Genomic DNA, 20,834 nt, shown 5'->3' on the forward strand with positions numbered 1-20,834 from the left:
GAGTTGGTGAAGAACACTGCCATCTGGACTGCTGCTCCATTCGAAGCAAGATAAAAGTTTCAAACTTAAATCAAATTTCTACACAAAAGGAAATGCCATACCTAAGTTAAACACATTCTCAGAAGACCACTAGACAACATTCACACTTGTTTGCATGAAGCAAAACACAAGTGGAAAAAGATGCTCAGAAGCTATATATTTTGCTATAAAGAACTCTTCAACAAAGCAGGAACAATTAGAGCCTAAAATAATAAAGGCAAAATGCAAAATAAAACGGCAGCTCTAAAGAACTGGTACTCCAGCAGCCTACCATAGGAAAAAATAAATATATATATATAAATGAAGCTAGCTAACCAGTATTTCTAGAGACAGTTAGTCAGTCCACAGTGTAGTCTTTGCTTTTCTTTAGTCTTTAAAGATATGACCAATAACAGAAAAACAAAATTCAACAACCACAAGGTGTTGAAGTAGAAGTGACATGCCAGTGAGAAGGCAAAACAATCACCTTGCTATGCTGAACGTGGCAATGGTTTATCCCAAGAAACTGATGTTTGGATCCTCCCACCCCCAGGAGGTGTTAGGGACAATAGTAACATAGATGAAGAATGAAGGGAAACTGCTTAACATGTAATTTAGTAACAACTGCAGCTTGGGATTAAATTAATCTATTAGCAGAACGAAGACTGAATTTTGACACAGAACAAAAAAAAATATATATATATATATATATATATATATGTATGTATGTATAGTTTATCAAGTTCCTCAGCAGTGGCCAGAAAAGCAGCTCAGTTTCTCCTGTCCATTCATTTCAGAACCCCTCCAAAGAACCTGCCAATAAGCAGGTATTAACCGTAAAACCATTTGTAAAATGGTACCAATGCAGCTGAAACCATATACTTCATTTTTCCTGGACTACTGAACACTTTCAACCCAAAACGTGAAGCAGGAGAAGACCTGCTGAGGGGTACACTGAAAATATACTCAAAGTTATCAAGAATAACTGCCTTACAGAGTTATAAATCCCCAGCTGTGTTATTTCAATATCCTATATTAGTACAAAAAATCCTCTTGGTCACACATTAACCCTACATATTCTGTTATCTACAAGCCAGAAAGGTGACTCAAAACATTCAAGTTCTGACAACACTTAAGGAGAAGCTCTGTGACCTACTGGAAGAAGACACTGAACCAAAGTCAAGAGACTTCAGTTTAATTCCCAGATTTGGGTCTGTCTCTTGGATGACATGGCCAATCCACTTTATTACTTTGCAATTTCTTCAAAAACAAACTGGGAATAATGGTATTTACAGCCTTTTTAAAGCATTTTCATATTTATTGCTTAAACATGTTATGTAGGAGATCAGTACCCTTGTTGATACTGGGTTTTAAGGTGAAGAGGCACAAACATCTTTCCAGCCATCCCCAAGTTGAAGTATATAAGACTTTTCTAAAAGATCAAACTTAAAGTTTCAACAATTAACTATAAAACAACTTTTATACTTATATAAATATTTTGTTTATCTCAATTTCAATTTATCTGGAATTCTCTAGAGTTAAGAGAAGAGTTTGAAAAGCAGGAAATCTCTTTAAACAATATAAAATTCTTTTTTTCTGGCACTTATGTTTGCAAGATATCAAATTTTAAAGCTTTTAATGTTACAACACTTCAACCTGATTCTTGGTTTCCTCTAACAAGCAGTTTCACTCATAGAATTAAAGAAGAAAAATCAGTTTTGAGGCAATAGGGATTTGTTGTTGTTGTTTTACATAGTGGGTTATTTGAAGCTGCTCAGGGTTTTGGAATATTAAGATAAATGTCAAGGCGATAAATCACCAACACACCTCGTGAAACTTCCTGTACAGCTCTTAGTAAACAAGATAACACATACGGTTCCAATTATGATTTCTTTACCACAGAAGTCAGAAGCTCTGGTCACTAACCACAACCTCACCATGCTATGTTCTGTCCATACTGAATGATGGTCCCTATCCCAAGCAGCTTATGATCCACATATAGGACAAGAAACAAAATGGATTAACAGAGAGAGATTGGAAAGAGAAAAGAGACAGTATTAGTCAACATAATCAGCAGTGTTCTCAGCACACCGGGAGCCTAGACACTGCCAGGAGATATGACAGATAAGAGGCTTTAAAGAGGAGCTGAAGAATAAAAACATGTAAGCTTTGAGAATGTTAAGTACAAACTTTTGGGGGAATTTAACAGTTGGGCTGTGAAAGCATGGAATTTGTAGCAGTGTTCTGAATGTGTTTCAAGTTTATCCAATTTGTCACGGTCAGTGAGAAGGTAGAGCTTGTTCTTATGTTCTCATCCAGGTTCTAACAAAGACGGGTCTAACCCAGTGTTCTTCCCACAACGACCGTCACTGTTGCAGTGGTGGAGTCACGGCAGCCAAGGCCCCCAGCAGTGTCCAGCAATTTGGAGGAAAGAAAAAAATAGCCATACCCCCTGCAAAACTGGAAACGGTCTCGCTGGAGCGAACTGAAGATTTCCAAGAACAGCCAAGCTCAGTATACTAGTCTAAACAGTATAAATGGTTCTTCTAGGAAGGGAATGCTTTGCTGTTGTTGCCAAAGTCTATGTAAAGAGCGGTGATCCTAGAGCAAAATCTGTCCAGCTATTTTTAAAGCACTGGTGGCTTACTATCAAAAGCACACTGGTGAAGCTTACAAGAATGAGATCAAGGATTTCTTAAATCATTACAACTTTGCTGGTTGCCAGATCCTTGCCAATAAGAGCCCAAGAAGTTTGGTGGACCTGGTGTCTAGGCATGCTACCAGAAGTTTTATTGCTGTATAGTTGTCCCATACTCCTGCATCATTCAAAAACATGAAGATAAATTTGATTAAAAAAACAGAAAGAAGAGGAAAAACAACACTGTGTACGTCAAAGGAACTGCGTAAGAGCTTGATAGCAAATATATCTCTGGCCTCCAGAGATTTATGCCAGAGGCAATGCTTTTCTAAGCTACTGTCATTAAGACAGAAGATGAGTTTTATCTGTGGGGAAAAAAAGGCAATGAAGACTCTCAAAGGCAACATTCACACCCCAGGCTGACAGTAGCTCAATCTAACATTAAACCTGCTCCCCTGGTACTCACAGCACTATGGGTTATGTGGCACGGATTTTGGTCGGGATCTAGCTGCTCTCGAATTTACTCTGCTTCCTGGGCAGATTTTGCAGTTCGAACCTGCCACAGCTACACTACTACTAATACTCAGCRACTTAATTTCAAAGAACATGTGCTTGAGCTGCAGTCACAGGTTTCGCTGCAGTTCAGATTCACCTTTGGAGAAACTTAAAAAAAAGAGTTAAAGACCTGGACATTGATTCGGGCATAATCAAAGATGCCATGATTACTGTGACAACAGGATGATGCTGTTATGGACTGTAAGCAAGAAATAAGATTAACAACAGAGTTGGAACAGAAGTCTGAGGTCTACATTTTCATGATGATGAGCATGAACAGACAATTAAACATTTATGACTAAGCACCAGGGGACACAGACAAAATTTTAATTTATGTAGCAGAATGTACGATAGATAGATCCATGAGGCATCACAAAAAGGTTCTGGAAGGTAGAAACATCCAGCCTGAAATATATGTAAGTAGAAGAAAAGTTCAGTGGAATAGTAAGAAATGGCAGATAAGCACTGGTTAAAGTAGTTTTATGTCTTCCTACGTTGATATGTTTTAATCTAGATATTGGAAAGCAAGCTACACAATGCCTTTTTCCTCTATGAATAACTAGTTTTCTTGTAATGTTAAAGATAACCATGCAAGTCTTCCTATTAACTAGAATGTAGCACAAAAAGAGAGGAGGAATAAATCAGAGTACATGTAGTCACAGAGGTACGAAATAGGTAATCAGACTCCTGCAAGTACACTAATGCTGAATGACATAATGCAGACCAAAGCGTATACTTATATGATGGCAAGTCATTAACAGTCAGGAATGTTTGCCTAGTTCGAACCGAAGAGTACTGTCACGAGAAAACAAATAGGTGTTGTAACATAAACTGCAGAATTGAGTGTAATGCCACCATAGTGCACTCGTGGGCCAGATTAGTTATGAAGATCAAATCAGGTGACAAAACAAGTCAAATCAGCTACAGCTTTCCATGATTTTCTTACATGCAAAACATCTACAAGCATCTAAACTGCACAGACTAAATGAATGTGACTACTGCTGCAGTAATTCCTAGGTACTTCAAGATACATTAAAGTTTTTTTTTGGTTGGCTGGTTTTTTTGTTTTGTTTTGTTTTTTAAACAGAAAAGCATAAACTGGACCAGTTATTTCAAATGAAACCACTTAAATTGACTTATTTTTTTTAATAGTCTTCTTTGAGCAGCACTAACATTTTCCTGCCTTAGCATACCACCTGTTTGGTAGTTTTTCACTGTAAAATGAGTTTTGTTTTGCAAGAAAAAGTGGCTGATTAAAAATATTGCTTGCCCTCAAAAAGTTTTCTCAGTTTGGTTAGCTGTGGACCATGAATTCGCAAGAATTAGTAATAGTCTAAAAAAGGAGGAGGAGATTTTAAACCATGGGAAAAAAAAATTCTTTGAAGCTAAGCTGGTTCAATGTACTTTCTGAACCCAGAAAAATATAAATAAGAAGTCTAATATAAATAAAACTAGTAAGTAATATTAATAAGTCTAATTTCTCCTGCCACATATTGATAAGTCATTTATGCCTTCACAACACAGCAATTATATATAGCTGGACCTAGTGGCACTTTACAGTTTTTTTGCACACCTATAAAAAGACTTCAAAGATACAAGGTAGACTGAAAGCCAAAGACATTGTACATAAGAATGTCATCTATGAAGTCAAAAAGCTAGAATACCGTCATTTCCCCCGCCGCTCCAAAACCACAGTCGTTTATTGAACTACTGGATGATAACGTAATGGGAACACAATCCTAATCAAGGTATTTTACATACAAGATGGAGAAACGTACTTTCGCACACAGATAACTCGCACGCAATCAGAGGCCAAAGCAAGGAGAAGTCACTGGTGTGAGGATGCAGGTTGCACGGTTTCAGCATTAAGGAGGCTCACAAGAGAGAAAGAAAGTGGCTACGAGGGATGAGAAGCAGGAGGGGGTTAACAGTGGGAAAGGAGACCACAGGGTAAACGTCTCATAGCATATATAATTATCGCTCCTGCTGAATCACCAGGAAGGAAGGGGGGAGGAGAGGAATTGAAAATATAGCGCTTAAAATTTTGTTGATCTACTGCTGCAGTGCAAGTGACTACAAAATATGCACAACATCATATATGGTAAGGTGGATGACTGTGAGGTATCAAGTTTAATAATTCCAAATTGCCAAGTACAAAAATTACCTTCAAAAGTTCTTATGAAAAATAAAAAAGATTTTAAAAAATCAGGCTATTTTCATTCTATATAGATTGTATGTAGGATATTTCAATAAGATGTTTTTTAAGCATTATGTGCCATTCAAAAGATGCCRAACAACTTACATGGAAGAAGAAAATTCACTTTTAATTTCTCCTGTAAAACCATATTCAGAGATACTATGGATGGACAAATACACCATTTACTCTACCCAATCCTATTATGTCCAATTTCATTTATAGTCCAAATAGTCTAAACAGCGTATACAGGCAAGTAATTCAGACACCAAAAAAAATATTAGCTAACCATTTGGGCACAAACAGAAAAAATACCTCAGTTTTCTAACAGCATGATGGCATTTATTTTTTACCCTTTCCTGGGTGGGTCATCAGAAAGTGCTTTTTAAAAGGGTGTTCTACGTAAAGCTTTAAATGAAGATGCTTAATTCACCAGAAGATGATGTGGCACTTCAGGTACTCATGAAAGAGGCAACAAAAGGGAGCTGCTAAGAGAACGGTTCAAGAGGACTGAAGGGGGTGGAAGCGTAGGCAGAGACTAGAACAGACGTAGGCAGAAACCTTAAGAGTCTACACTAAGCAACGCAAACTTGATATACAAGAAACAAAAAGTCACGCAGGGATATGGCATCAGAGTAGCGGCAGAGGAGGAGAGAGTGATGGCGATTTGGATGGACCTTACCAACTACGCAATTCCCTAACAGCGAGGACGCAGTGCATTTTCCTGCGGTTCAGCTCCTGCGTGCCTATGCCCGGTCACCGTACGAATACGGCACTTCAGAACTTTTTAACACAGAAACTTCCAAACCGTGATCTACAGGATTTGGGGAGTTCTGGACTAACTCTACAGATCCATGAAAAACAACGAAGGCGGACTGGAGCTGGCAGGGTTTCATTCCATATGCTGTTTGCATGTGCACTGAAAATCCAAAAGACTGAAAACCATTTTTTTTTAGGAATATTATTTCACAGTAGCTTCTTCCAAACCTTGAATGGAGAATCTACGAAAAGATGCCCTGTATTAGCTTTTCTTGAGCTAATACAGCCTATGAACATAGTTTGGTCTTGCCTATCGTGGCAGACAGAAAAACAGGGCTCAAAACTTTGAAGTGGAGTAATTCTGCAGGGCTGAGACTGCTTTCCAGCACGTTTCCCTCTTGGGCAGGGTAAGGGGTGGGCAGGGAGCAATCTCCCACACACACCTCAAAATGAATGGCCTGGAAATATAAAGGGTTAAAAACAGAGTATTACTGAATACAACCTGCACCAAGAGAACACACAAGGAAAAAAATAAAATAAAATAAAATAAATGGTATTTTGTGTATGGCTGCACTAACACAGAAACATACTCAAGCAGGACTAGAGAGATTAGAACTAAGATGAATAAAAACATGAGGTAAGTACACGTTTCAACAAAATATGCAGTGAAAACTACTCTCCAGTCATAAGCAAAAGTACAAACCACATATTGAAAACTGCTTTGGAAAAACAATTTAAGAGCAATTTTCCTGAAAAGGAGGAAGAGAATGTACCTGTTGGGACTCTCAGAACAAAATGGCTGGAGCAAACAATTTGATTAATTTCTCTTCTCTTTTTAAATAAACTGCGAACCAACCGTCTTTCTGACGCGCCATGGGCACGACCCAAACGTCGCAGAGTCCTACACCCTTGCGAATCCAAACTGGAAACCAGAAGGGAGCTGTAACTTCACCTTGCACAGAAGCAGCAATGTGTTTAGGGATATGCACCAAGTCAAAGCCGTGCTCTTTTACTGCCTCCATGAGGAGATCCAGATGCATCGTCACAGGCTGTAAAAATATTTCCTGGCAGACTACTCGGGGCCTGAACTTTAATATCCCCCGGGGATGCAGTCAGTGAAGGGATTTCATAAGAGATCAGAATAGATAGCATACGTTCCAACAGCAACCAGCTTGCAAAGTGTTATTTAGTTTAGCAGGAAAAAGGAAAGTAACGTATATCATTACTTTTCTCAAGAGAATATATTTTATTCTTATTATATGGTAAAAAAAAATCCTTTAGGAAGAACTTTTATATGTAATACACATACTAATAAAATGTGTCTTCCGTGGGGAAGAGAGCAACCACCAACCAAAACATAGTGTGCTGTATAACAAACAGGAGAAACCTTTTTCTTACCAAAAAATGGCATTAAGTTTTGAATATTCTTCAGGAGATGTTCAAACTATCGATAGCAAAAGGTCCAATCACAAAAGACCATAAGCTATTCATACCAGTCATGAAAAGAATTAGTCAACCTACCAGGATGGGTATACACTACAATATCTTTTACAAAAATTCATATCTAGCCCACTTCCGTATATCCGTTGAATAACTATAAAGAATAAAATATGTACATTCTCTGGAAATGTTTATAGGTCTTGGGGTAGAGGTAATTATTTCCTTTTTTTAATGTATTAACAAAAGAAGGAAAAAAAAAAAAAGGAAAAAGTACATCCAGAGCTACTTCTACCATTTGCTCTCCTGCAAGGATGACATCTCTGCAAATATAATTGCTTCAGATTCTAACACATCTATAGGTGGATACTAATACTACAACTCAGAGCAAGCCTGTGGACAGCTTTTCTGTATTGAGCAGACACACTGATATCACTGTTGGAAAAAGAAATGGGCTACAGGTGTGTTTACAAGAGTGGTCACACCGAAGGCAATGTACTTCATAAGGTTTGAAAAACTGTTTATAGAAAAGACGACTCACTTGCCACCCCAGAGGCAATTCCATAAAGCAGTCCTCCTCCATCTGTTTGCTGCTGAAAGACGTGAGTCCCTGGAGGCGGGCTTCTTTCTTGTCTAATGAAATTATATAGTAAAGTTTTCACAAGTCTGCTGGTATATGGAAGACTGAAAAGAAAAACAAGACAGCCTTAGTCGACTCAAAAGTTGCAAAATTTGGCTCAGCTACAAAGTCAATGCTATGCACCCCTTTGTGCTCTGGAACTAGGCTATGTTTAGCTTTTTGGGGGGGTTTTTTGACCTACCTTCTTTTAGGTTGGAAAGGGAAAGAACGCTCACGTAAGGCTGCGCTGACTTTAGCGGGACACTGTGGGATCACCTTCAAGGGCAGGATCATGACAACGTTTTTTGTTTATTTTCAGTTTTCAATACTACTTTTAAATCAACCATTTAAAATGTGGAATCACTGTATTCTTTTACCCCAAGACACAAAGGGAAAAATATTTATGCAAGGGAAAAACATGGTATTCATTTGGTTTTCCCTCTATGTTTTGGTCATATAAAGCAGGTAACAATAGCATTCCTCTACCCCCAAGATATTTTTGGCTGTGTGTGTGGCTGGGGTCAATTTGCAAGGAGCAGTGAAACATCTGACTTCACTTCAGTGATTCTGACAGGTGTACACAAGATCTGTTGGATTTAAATAAGGCTGAAATATTTCTAAAACAGAAGAGAATTTTATAGAAACAGCTGGTTCCCATCTCCAGTGATGATTTCTAACCCTCTTCAACCCATGCCCTTTGAACTCTTCACATTACCCTAGACTCCCCACCCCAAATCTCCATCCCTCTCTACCCAGAGGCCAGGTATCTACCAGCTCAGACCTACCCATACCACCATTTCTCCCAAGTATTCCCCAGTCTAGTTCTCTAGACTGTAATATTACAGGGAAAAGCCCATAGCTGAATCAAAAAAACATCCTGAAAAGTGAAAGCTATTTTAAGAAGCCAGTGAAATTATCTTCAAATAAAAATTAAAACTGCTTCCAGAATAGTTTTACTGAAATCAGGGCTATGAGATTTAAACCTGAAACCTTCCAACAACCTTTCAAGATGCATTTGTTTCGGTGTCTTGCTTTCTTTTGAATTGCAATCAAAATGCATTTCGTCATCTTTTGTTTTCAAGTACAAAGAGTCTAAACAAGCCATGAGAAGGATTTGTTTTGCCATTAGCTACAGCCCCAGAACACGACATACCATCGACCATGCATCAGGTATTTATGAATGATGCTCTCTCGCAGAATTTCCTTGTGAAATAATTGGCAGGAAAGGAAGACAATAAGCGTCGTCACGGCCTCCAAGGAAATGCTGTACGTTATATCTCTRCAGGAAAAGGGGAATATTTACAAAGGTTAATCTACCACTTTTGTTTACAAACTGACTTCTATCATAGGAACATGCAGTAGCTTCACATGTGGTTATACACTGTTTAGCACAGTGAGTCTCAACTGGGAACACGGAAATAACAAGTTCAAAAAAAAAACACTTGTTAAAAAAACAGAATCACTTCATATGGACAATAGATTATTTTTCTTAGATGTAAGCATTTTTATGACATGCCAAAGGACAAGGCAATATAAAAACATTGACGTATTACCCAGAACATTGCAATTGCAATTTTCAGACTATACTTCATTCTAATAATAATATCTCAGAATATTAACAGGACAGTCCTTTGTGCTGTTAAACACAATTGTCACAAAACTATCATTCCAGGTCAGAGAACGGTCCAGCTAGTCGAACATGGCTTCCTCTGGCAGTAAAAGTGGATCTCTAAGAAAAGGATAACATACAAATGCCAGCTTAAGTATAAGAAATGCTTAGGATATCAAGATACTGCATATACAGTTGTTCAACTATTAAATGGTATTTGCAAGGCCATGGTAAAGTACAAAATTTCAGGATATGGCTAATTTCTACTGCCAATTCCAAAGAATGTACTGTAATGATTAGACACTGACTGCGCATAGTTTAGCAAAGCTCAAGTTGGACAGGTTAATTAGGAAAAGCTGTGCAGCAAACAGGATGGGAGAYAGAGCTATTTTGGACATCTTGTAGTTTCTGTTGCTCACTCTGCCTAAAGTGGCCTWACTACAGATCGTATTTTTAAAAAGAGGAGAAAGGAAAATGGTATTTGCCTTCTTAATCAGTAAAAAAAAATTACAAATTGCACAGAAACTTTTAAAACACAGTGGTTCACTTAAATGTGAACCAGTATTATTTTTGCTTTCAACCAATATGGACTACTTTTTCCTCCTCCAAATGGAAGGAGATGTCTCATCCAGTGCACCAATAACATCCTCTAATCCATTATAAAGATTGTTCTTAAGCATTTTTAAAGTTTCCTCTGCTGTTGCTACCTATTTTCGCAGTATGCTTCATGAATTAATAATATTATGCTATGTATAACGGGTGTAAGGGGTCAATTATCAAGTTATTTTGACATTCTCCCAGGAGCATATAGAAATTCAAAGATCTCTTTATATTTCCCAATTTCAAAGATTTTATAGTATCTGTATTTTAAAAAAATCCAGCAACATGTGTTAAAGCAGTCATGTTAAATTTATTTCCTGTGTTACAATGCCACTTTCCAACGATTATATTCTTAACAGTTAAGGTAAGTGTAAACACAAAACTGAGGTGCTTTTTCAAACAATGATGACAAGGTAGTGCAATATCTCTTGAAAAAAAAAAACACCAACACATAATGGAAAAGACTAGCGGGAATAAAACTGCTAACTCTTAGTCTCAGGATTAGAACTGGTGTAGTCCTTACAAAAAGGACAGGCTTTTTCTTTAGAAGAAATCAGTTTAATTTTTAGCACATAATTATTTTCATACTCTCAAGTGTGCTACTAGAAATACTGTAAATAACTTGCATGACTGTAAAACATGAGGAAGAACAGCTTCATGCACTATAGCATATAGATAGCTTAATTAAAACTCTTTTGTAGTAGCTCGAGGGCAGAGTTGCTGGAGAAATAGAGCATTAGTTATTTGCTCTAAGCCAACAGCAAACTGGAATCACAGTTTCCTGGATCGCGGTCCTATGCACAAGTCCACTGCGCCCCACTACCTCTGATACAAAAATGTTTTTGAAAGAGAAGGTTATGCAAACTCACTGTTTTTATTCTCTCTCTCTCAATTTAAGTATTTGAATCCATAACATTTTAAGTTGCATGTCAGGAAAAAGACGTACTGCTTAAACAACGTTCTTCCTTAAAAATAGTGAAGAACATTTTAATTAGCTTTCACTTCTGTGAGTTACCGGACTTTTTGCCCACTCCTCGGAAAGCTGGCCAGTGTAAATGTTGATAATTAGATCAGGCCAGAGGTTACACTGTGATCTGGTTCCACTGCAAATTCCTCTGAGCCAGGAACCAGACCGAGCTAGGAACGGTTCCCAGCTCCTCGCTAAAGTGCGATGTATTGCCACCGACTACCTATGTCCGTCCCAACCAAAGCACGGAAGAGCTATAGAGCTACTATTAGATGTTTAGCCACCAGGAAAATTTGTAAAAAAATATATATATATATATATTTATTTTTATATGAAAATAAAATGAAAAGCTTGGAAGAAATATTTTCGGTTATAGAAAAAATTCAGGAGCTTATCATCACAGAGGCCAGGAGTACAAGAGCAATGACTCCCTCCCCTAAGTTTAACCTGGTCCGATGAACCAAAGGCAGACTTCATGACGTGCTGCAACATCCGAAATACCTGGGTCGCTCTGCTGAGGGGAAACAAATTTCACAAAGTCTAGTATGCCGTTTCTCCATTTCAGTCACTCCTTTAGTTACTTCCCTGACAAACCACACAAGTGGAAAGGCAAACCTAAGGGGACATTGCAATGTTCTTTTCCATTTTTATAAACTCAGTGTAAAGAAATAAACAGTGAGGTTACTGTAACTTTTGAAAAAATTCTGCTTTCAGTACCCTTATAAAACTCTGAAGGAAAAAAAGAAAAAAGTTAAATTCATGTAACTCCAGTTAGTGAGTTATTCTCTTTTTCTCTCTATTCAAAATCCAATTAAATAACACTTAACTGCAGATCCATTGTAAAAGCAGTTGTTCAAATTAAATCTGCTCTCATACAAATGCAATTAAGAGTCCTAATATCTGGGGTAACCCCTAAGACAGAGTCATCCTTAATCCAGCAGCACAAGGACAAGCTTCAGAGGAAAATCATTTTCTCTGCTAAGGGTCAAATGTACAGTTTCCGAAACTCAAGCATTTCTAACAGGTCACAAGAACTACCAGGAACCTCTTTTAACTTCAAAGAAAATACTGTTTATTTATATTGAGAGACTATAGAAAAAGGGGGTTTTGTTTTTGATTTTTTTTTTTTTTTAATGTTCATATAGAATGACTTTACATGGAATTTATGCTGATGTTTGACTTCCTCTTAAAAYTGTTTGCTTGCAGATAAGGAGGAAACTAGAAATAATGAACTCATGTATCAATTACATGTCAGAATTCTTTATCTATTTATTTCAGAAAACCAGAAGAAGGGTATGATGGTTTGAGTTTCTGTACAGGTTTTTTTTTTTCCTTCACAAATACCTTACAAAAAAAACATCCACAGACCCCAGATAAGGCTTGTGACGATTCCATGTCCCAAGTAAATACACTTTATAGAGCAATGCACCATACTATACACAGCTCTCCTCTTTTCTGGATTATCTAGTTTGGAGATTTCAATATTTATTCTGGTTTATTTTTTTTTCTTCTTTCTTTCTCTCTCTCTCCTTTTCATTAGAGAATATATTCCTAAATCAAGCAGACAAGCTAACAGATATTCTTCTTTTGCTCCTCTTTTAAGAAGGATTTCTTTCATGAGAGCACAGTCAGTCATGCACCTAACTCTAGAAATCATGGCAATCATTTCTCTCCTGCATTTGAGTTATTTCTTTACTCAAAGACAGTGGGTTATAAGCAGCTATTCTCCTTGGTTTCACATCAAGTGAGGTATAGCAAGTTCCTGCTCCTTTACCCAGACTGAGCAGGTCCAGTTCCTTGCATAAGACACCAAACTTAAAACTGCCTTCTGGCAACAAGTGCTGCTTTAGAGGCTACCGGTGTACCTAAAAAACTGTCTTATCTATCTGCRATTCTCTTAGATTATAAACTCTTCAGAGAAGGGGTCATTTTTTTTTATTCTGAGTTTGTATCATGACTGGAGCTCCAAAATACAAGACTTCTGGGTGTTAGTGTAATATAAGTATAATTTAACCAAAACTATCCGCTTGCTGCATTCAAAACTAAGAAGTGGATTTGGACAACCTTCTACCAGCATGATCTACCAAGAACTTCAACTATCTACCTAAGTGTCATCACCCTGCAGCTGCTGGCCTCTCTCCAAGCCCAGGCAATGCTGAGAACTGCTTTCTGTGCTCATCCACATCATCCAGCTTTGTTCCCTGCCTGAGAGAGAGGACTGCRAAGGAGAAACCAAGATTAAGCATAGAGGCAACCAATCCCAGTTAGGAACTCCAATTACTCCTCAAGTCACATGCTTTTGTAAACACCTTTATCACTCAATGAAATGCAGCTATTTCTACACCTTAGCAAGTGGAGGTTGAGCGCTTATAAATGATTTCACACACACAAAGAGCAAACAGGCTGAGCAGTCAGAAACAAAACTCTGAATTTCAACTCACACCATCACACAGACCACGAGACCAAATCCCCTCCCTGTTTAAATATTTTCCTGAACTTTCACCCAGCCAGAGCTGTCTACTCTAAGTATTAAAAGGTTAAAAGGCAACTCATTTTCTAATTTCGGAGAGTTGCCAAAAGGGCTGATTCATACAAAAAGCCTCAAATCATACAGGAACCAGGTTTCATTTCCCTGCTTCCTGAGGGTCCACCAGAAAGGTGAAAGAGGAGTCACCACAGAGAATAGGAGCAGGTTTGAAAGTTGAAAAGCAAGTAGAATATCTGGTTATCAGTCTCAGGATACAAGTACAACAACTCAAAGTGAACGTAATCTTTCCTCTTGGAATCATTCCTGACTTTACACCCACTGGTGGCAAATACGCACCGTGGTGGCCAATAACACGCTACACATTACAGCTGACTCCAAACATCTGGGAGACGCCCCAAACAGGCACTCAAGCAATACCAACTGAGAGCAGAGGGCACCTCCAACCTCTCCTGTTACATCTTCCCACCACTGGGCTTTCTTAACTGGGAGACAGAATGAAAGATTGAGAAAACCACCTAACAAAGCTGAAAATATTCTGAAGTGACTATTTAAGTGATTAAAACAATTGTGGGATTTTGAGACCTTTTATTCCCAGGTCTTTTCCTAAACCATCCCAGACCACGTGGCTGAATACATTTTCAGCTCACTGGAACTCAGTTTTTCCCTCTACAGATTGAAAATATTATAAAGTATTTAGGATTTTCAATTGTTGCACAGAGCTATGTTCTTCTATACTTATCTCTGATATCAGCAAGTCTTGTAAATAGTATCCACTAAATCTTAGAACAAGAGATGACACGAAAACRGTCCAAAATACTTACCCATCAAAATGGGCAGCTCAAATTACTAGGCCTGTGTAGCTTTCAACTCTAAGGGAAAAGGCAGCAGTAGAAAGACAACCTGTGTGCTGAAAGAGCTACTGTCAAAACAGCGCAGAGAACTGGACAGTGCCAGATCCGTATGAATCATGTCAGGTCTTCTGGCAGTGCAGTCTAGGTGAAAGAGAGACCTGCTCCAGCRCTGGTGGAGAAAGGTCTCTTGATAACACCACTTCTCCTTTATCTCGCTCACTCAAATATGAGCCACTGATTTCAAGACAGAGTCAACTCAAGGTAGTGGCACTCAGTGGCAACAACAACCTATTTTGATCTAACACATGTTTAGGCAATGGAAAAAACAGGCTAATGCCTGTTAGTCTGGTAGCTGTCACTGATTTTAAACAGTCTGCAAACTCCTGAGGCATCAAGAGATCTACTCAACTTCAGTGCCTATGTATCTTGGCTGCCCAAATCATAGACTGCACCCAAATACTTGCCAGCAAGTGTTTTTTCAAGATGTATCCAATACCTGTTGTGATAACAGGGCTGAAAACTACGACAGAGAAAGTACATTATTAGGAGCATGATATACTGCATGATGAATGATCAAACAGTCCAGAGCTTTGGTATTAGACCCTGAGATTACAAAGATTGTTACAAGATAAATACAAGACTGTTACAAGTTGAATATAAGTAATAGCTAGCCTGCTGAGAAGGCAGGTCATACAGAAACACTAATCTGAAATAAAAACTAAATTAGAATAAAATTAGAACAGAAAAAGAAGAATATGCAACACAACTAAAGGTTCTCCAGCTTGAGACTTTTAGACACTTAAAAGGCCACTCGTATGCCTTCACAAAACAGAAAAGGATAAATGACTGATAAAGAAAAATCTTCAAAATAAACAAAAACTAAAAAAAAAAAAAAAAAAGGATAAATGACTGATAAAGAAAAATCTTCAAAATAAACAAAAACTAAAAAAAAAAACAACTTGAAACCCATTGATCTACTTATCAAAAAAACAGCCAAGTCTAAAGGCATTTCAGCTCAGCTGCGCTGTTGAGCTAACAGATGGTCATGCAACACAGCACTCTTCGTGGCTACGCAAGACAGCTCCCATGCAGACAGAAACACTCATTATTCACTCAAAAGCATCTGTACTAGGTCTTGACCTGCAAACACTCACAACGAGACAGAAAAGCCCTCAAAGAAACACATCTTGTTCTGCTACACTACAAGGTGCAGCTGCGAGTAAAACCCCCTTTACATTTATCAGATCCCTCCTACAAGGAGCACAGTAGTCTCCTCCTACGTTTATCAGCAGTTGTTCATAAACCTTGATGATCTTCACTGAGAAGCAGTATAAATGTCCATCAGTTTGGGTATTTCAGCTAGCTTCAACATCAGCTCAAACAGATGGAAATTTCCCTTTGATGATTAGACAGAGTTGCCAAAAAGTGCTGAAGTCAAATAGTTGTTCAAGTATCAGAGCTACTACACTCTTAAGTTCTCTGAATTGCTGTTTTTAAAAAGCAGTATTCTAAGCTACTGTTCTAAAAGTAATAACAAAAAAAAAATGCAATATGAAATATTCTCCCCAAAATAGGGGAGAAATTAGCAAGGAAAAAGCCTGAACAAAAACATTTCTCATTATCTGTACATGACATTGTTTGCACACTGCAGTGATTCTGCAGAGCTTTATAATCAATTATATTTCCCTTCTTCCTCCTATACCTGAGTATTAAACTCCCAGAAAATGTAGAGATCATCCTTAAATGAGTCAAATACTGTTAACAGGATTCCAGTCTTTCAAATTTAGTTTCAAAGAAAGACTGCAACCTAAAACAAATTTAACTGTACAAAATAACAGAATGTAATGGAAATATCAACTAACTTCTAGTGGCACCACAGGGTGCTACTTAACAATGATGTAACTGGATCACAGTATTTCATTTTTCCTCTATATACATTTATAGTTTTTAAATGAAGTGAAAATGTACTGATAACAACCAGATGTTCAGTTGTGCGTACCCAGTTCTTAACAAGCTGCTGAAAGAAGCCTTTATAATTTAAAACTTTGGGAGCTCAATCTTGCAACAAAATGTTAGCGATAGTTTCTATGCAAAACAGATATGATTAAATATCGAAGTTGTACCTTTTTTGCTGACTATGTAGTTTTGATCATTAATGCACACTCTTGGGTGCTAACATCAACATGACCAAAGAAAAAGCAGAGTATCCATAACACACCCAAAGGAGCCATAAATCAAAGATCAACATACCGTAACTCAAGTCTTACAAGGGACTGCACAGGTCTCATTTTTAAAAAGCAATAATGTAGTTTAAATAAAATTTCTTAAAATTAAATGTCAATATTTGACACTTTTCCCTTTGGCTTTTTGTACAATGCAGCAGTCTGCTTTGCAAAAGGGTAATTAATCTAAGGTCTTTTTAATAAGTCTCAGATAGAGGGCCACAAAGCTGTTGAGTCCCACGGTCCCTACTACCACCCGTTTTAGCTATGCTGAGGGCAACTTCCATAACGTGCTTTTGCCTTTCCCAATGCAAGTTCTAACTCAGAGAAATAGCTTTTTCTGTTCATGATGGATAATTCTGAAACACTCTTTCCATATGTTCATCGCTGTACATCTCCGGAACTTTTCCGAACAAAAATCAACACATTTCGGTTCTTCAGCTATACCTCACAGGAAGAGATAGAGAGGTGAGTTACAGACTTGTGATTTGTCTTCCTCCCCATCTCGCACACTGTGGTTATTAGTTTCGAGCTTGACTGCCCAGTTACATTTTCCAAATGTGTCTACGCATTGTTTTGCAGCCAGACACGAGCTCATTTCGCCAAGACTCTGGGTGAAGCAGGCTCAAAGCTGAGCAGGCTCTGCTCATGCTCAGGGCAGACTCGATCCTTCATGAGTTYGGTTAGCCCAGTGCCAAGCCCAAGCCCAAAGGCTCGCTTTTGGCCAGGCTGGAACACAGGCCTAGACTAGGCACCCGCCTGAAAAATACTACATAGAAGTACCCTAAAACTCTCCTCCCAACAGCACCCATCATCTTACACATACAACTTCTCAATGTGATATTCCAGACTGAACAGAAATGATATCATCTATCTTATAATCAAATTTCTCTTTACTCCATAACACAATCTACACAGCTTCATCCAGCAACACTGTCTACTATGCAGTCCACTCGGACAACCAATTCCTTCCCAAAACTCATATATCAGACTTGAAATTTTCTTGATCTATTCCAGTTACAGCAAAAAAATTAACTACTCCCTTGATAGAAAGATGGGAAAGAACTGAGCATAAATCTGATCAGGGAGGAAGGGAGGCCAAGAGCCATGTCACTACCAAAACAACTCTGATGACTCCCCTGAAAAAAAATTTAGTATTACCTTAGGCAAAAAATGCCTCAGCTTCATACCATCTTTATAAAGAAAAACAGAGTTCATTTCCTTCCTCCCACAGTAGATTGTGGTCCTTTTGTCTTCTGACTTAAGATACAGCTACTTTTGATTTACAGTACAGCTCCTAAGAAGGCAACCTTCAGCAATAAGAGAGATCAAACTGAATGAAAACTCTCAGCAGGGACCATTTTTTTAACCGTGTATTAGAGCAAGCAAGTTTTTCCATACCTTTCCCCTACCTACTTTCCTTTCAATGACCTGGGGAAAAAAAATTATTGTTAAGGCATTATTACGTTGTTAAACACATTACATTGCTAAACAATACAATATTATACACTTTTATAAGTGTTACTACCCTACTTAACCTTGTCCAAATTAACAACGCAGTAGCATACTATCACAGGAAAAATTTAGCCAAGAAAACTTGTTTGCAAAAAAAAAAATCTTTCCACATCTAACACTTATGAGAAGAGTGAATATGATTCCAATATAGCTGAACATTAAAGATTATAGAGCAGTTATATAACTTTGAGTGAACCATTATTATTACTATATCATATTGTAAAATAAGTGCTTTCAACAACTATTTCCATTCCCAGCAACCACATTCACGCAGAACAGAGATGCTGACAGGTTCAACTGTTGAAAAAGGTTAAGAACAATTATGCCTGCAAAATGTTTTCTGCCAGAAAGACAGAATAAATGATATTGGACTCTATACAGCCACTGGGACTTCCAAGAAGGGGAAAAAAACGAAAAAAAAAAAACGAACAACCCACAGGATTTATGAACTTGCCCATATATTTCAGTCCTTTCACCCCTTCGTATTTCTTCTAATCTGTGCCAAACAAAAAGTGTATCTGTTCCAGGAAGTACTGACAGGCTTTGGAGAATGACACACTAAATCATATTGCTAATTCATTACACAGTGACTACCAAAACCCTCATGTAATGCTGACAGTATTGTATTTAATGAGAGCAATGTTTCAAAAACTATTGTATCTTTGTCAGCTTTCCAACCAAAAGAGCAATCAGCAGTATGAAAACTAAATCAGAGATATGTACTATACTATAACAGATAATCTGTGAAACTCTTTCAAAGTTGTGATGCTTTAATTGCAACAACACATATTTGAGGTACAGATAACAACGCAATATTAAACACAACAGCTATTGCTAACACTATCTTTGGTAAAGTTTACCTTGTAAAGAAAAGGTAAAATTAAAAAGGACAGGTGTGAAACTTTTTTATTGGAGAAAAAAAAAGTTCTTCTCCCTTTAATACTATGGACTGCAAATAAGAAAAGTGAAGGATGCTTCATGGCACATATCCCAGTGGCATGTGGAAACAACACATCTCAAATAAGACAGATGCATTTAAAAAAAACAATGGAAACAAATCAATTTTGCACTGGAGATCTACAGAAACATTCTACTTAGTCACGTCTCTCTTCTTCAGCTATCAATTCACTGGTATTTCAGAAACAAACATTAAATGAGAACAAGCCACMCGACTGCAGTTCAAAAGCCCACTCAAGCACAGAACAGGAACTTTTGTTCGCATCTCGCTGGGTGCCCCAGAGATGAAGTGATGATGCCTCTGATGTACCCTCCCCTGTAAAAATAGCACAACCGTTTCCAACCAAAAGTTGGTAGTAACTTTCTAGTGGGTACCTAAAACTTTCAGAGGTACCTAAAACAAATAACAAAATTACAAAATAAAACAGGATGCCTCCTGCTCATGGTTTGAACTGGGTATGAGATGCTGACCATTATTTCTTCCAGCAAAATATTCAGGGCTGCTACTGGCAGCAGTTTATCATTATCAGTCCTTTACCATAACATAGAGCATTCAAATTCAAAAAAAAATTTTTTTTTTTTAAACATTATGACCCCCATCATCTTAAGTTTTATATTTGCTCAAAAGCTTGATTTAGAGAAAGAGGCTGCAAAGAAACCCAACTTACAAGAGGGGAATTTCAACAATGAGCTGGATGAGGCAACACAGCAACTCTTCGATGAGGTCTTCGCATTCTGTTCCTGAAAAGAAGCACACCAAAGGTTTTCTGAATTTTCAAACACAAGAAAGCATAGATTTAAACACACAGAACAAGACAATCAACACTTAGGAATGCACAAACACTAAGTTTCATCTGAAATTTCATCTGTTTATGAAGATGGCATTCTTACCCAAAACAGAAACCACTTGAGATTATTACTAGAGGGAATGGTGATATTAGGCCTTTTATATATAAATCAAATAAGTAATAACAATTGGATAAACTAAATGGGAGGTTGGTATCATAGGAARCATGCTAACATTGAGCACACCAAGCCTTTCCCATACCCACAAGCTTTACTGCTTAACTAAGCTCATATTAAATGCAGCTGTTACTAACAGTTTGGTTGATTGATCACTAGGGACTCCTACAGGTCCACAGTTCAAGTCTCCTCTCAAAATTGCCCACACTCCATACATATTTCCCTCCACCCCTTTTTTTAGTCCCAAGAGGAAGCAGAGACAAACACAGATAAATGAAACTATGTGCTTTCTAACATACACCGAACAATATTCCAAACTGTGATCTTCCAAATGAATGCAGCCTGCAGTGCATCCACAGTAGGCTATTCTTAAGCAATCCAGTCTCTGCAACGTGTTGTGCATGAATGCACATTTAGCCAGTGAAGAGGTTTCACACATTTC

The 20,834-nt window shown here is 37.8% G+C and overlaps 1 protein-coding gene across 4 annotated transcripts in view; it reads right to left on the reverse strand.

The window, feature by feature from the left end:
* Positions 1–20,834, reverse strand: part of DYM (dymeclin) — a 220,809-nt gene that overhangs the window by 165,722 nt on the left and 34,253 nt on the right. For all 4 annotated transcript variants that reach the window (XM_026092225.1, XM_026092226.1, XM_026092227.1 and 1 more), the window contains 3 exons: positions 20,098–20,170; positions 9,374–9,499; positions 8,143–8,285 (listed from right to left, as the gene is read on the reverse strand). In XM_026092225.1, the coding sequence (XP_025948010.1) occupies positions 8,143–8,285; positions 9,374–9,499; positions 20,098–20,170 (342 nt within the window). The remainder of the gene's footprint in view (positions 1–8,142; positions 8,286–9,373; positions 9,500–20,097; positions 20,171–20,834) is intronic.

Source organism: Apteryx rowi, unplaced genomic scaffold, assembly GCF_003343035.1.
Source record: "Apteryx rowi isolate R43461 unplaced genomic scaffold, aptRow1 scaffold_95, whole genome shotgun sequence".
In the NCBI taxonomy this organism is placed as follows: Eukaryota; Metazoa; Chordata; class Aves; order Apterygiformes; family Apterygidae; genus Apteryx; species Apteryx rowi.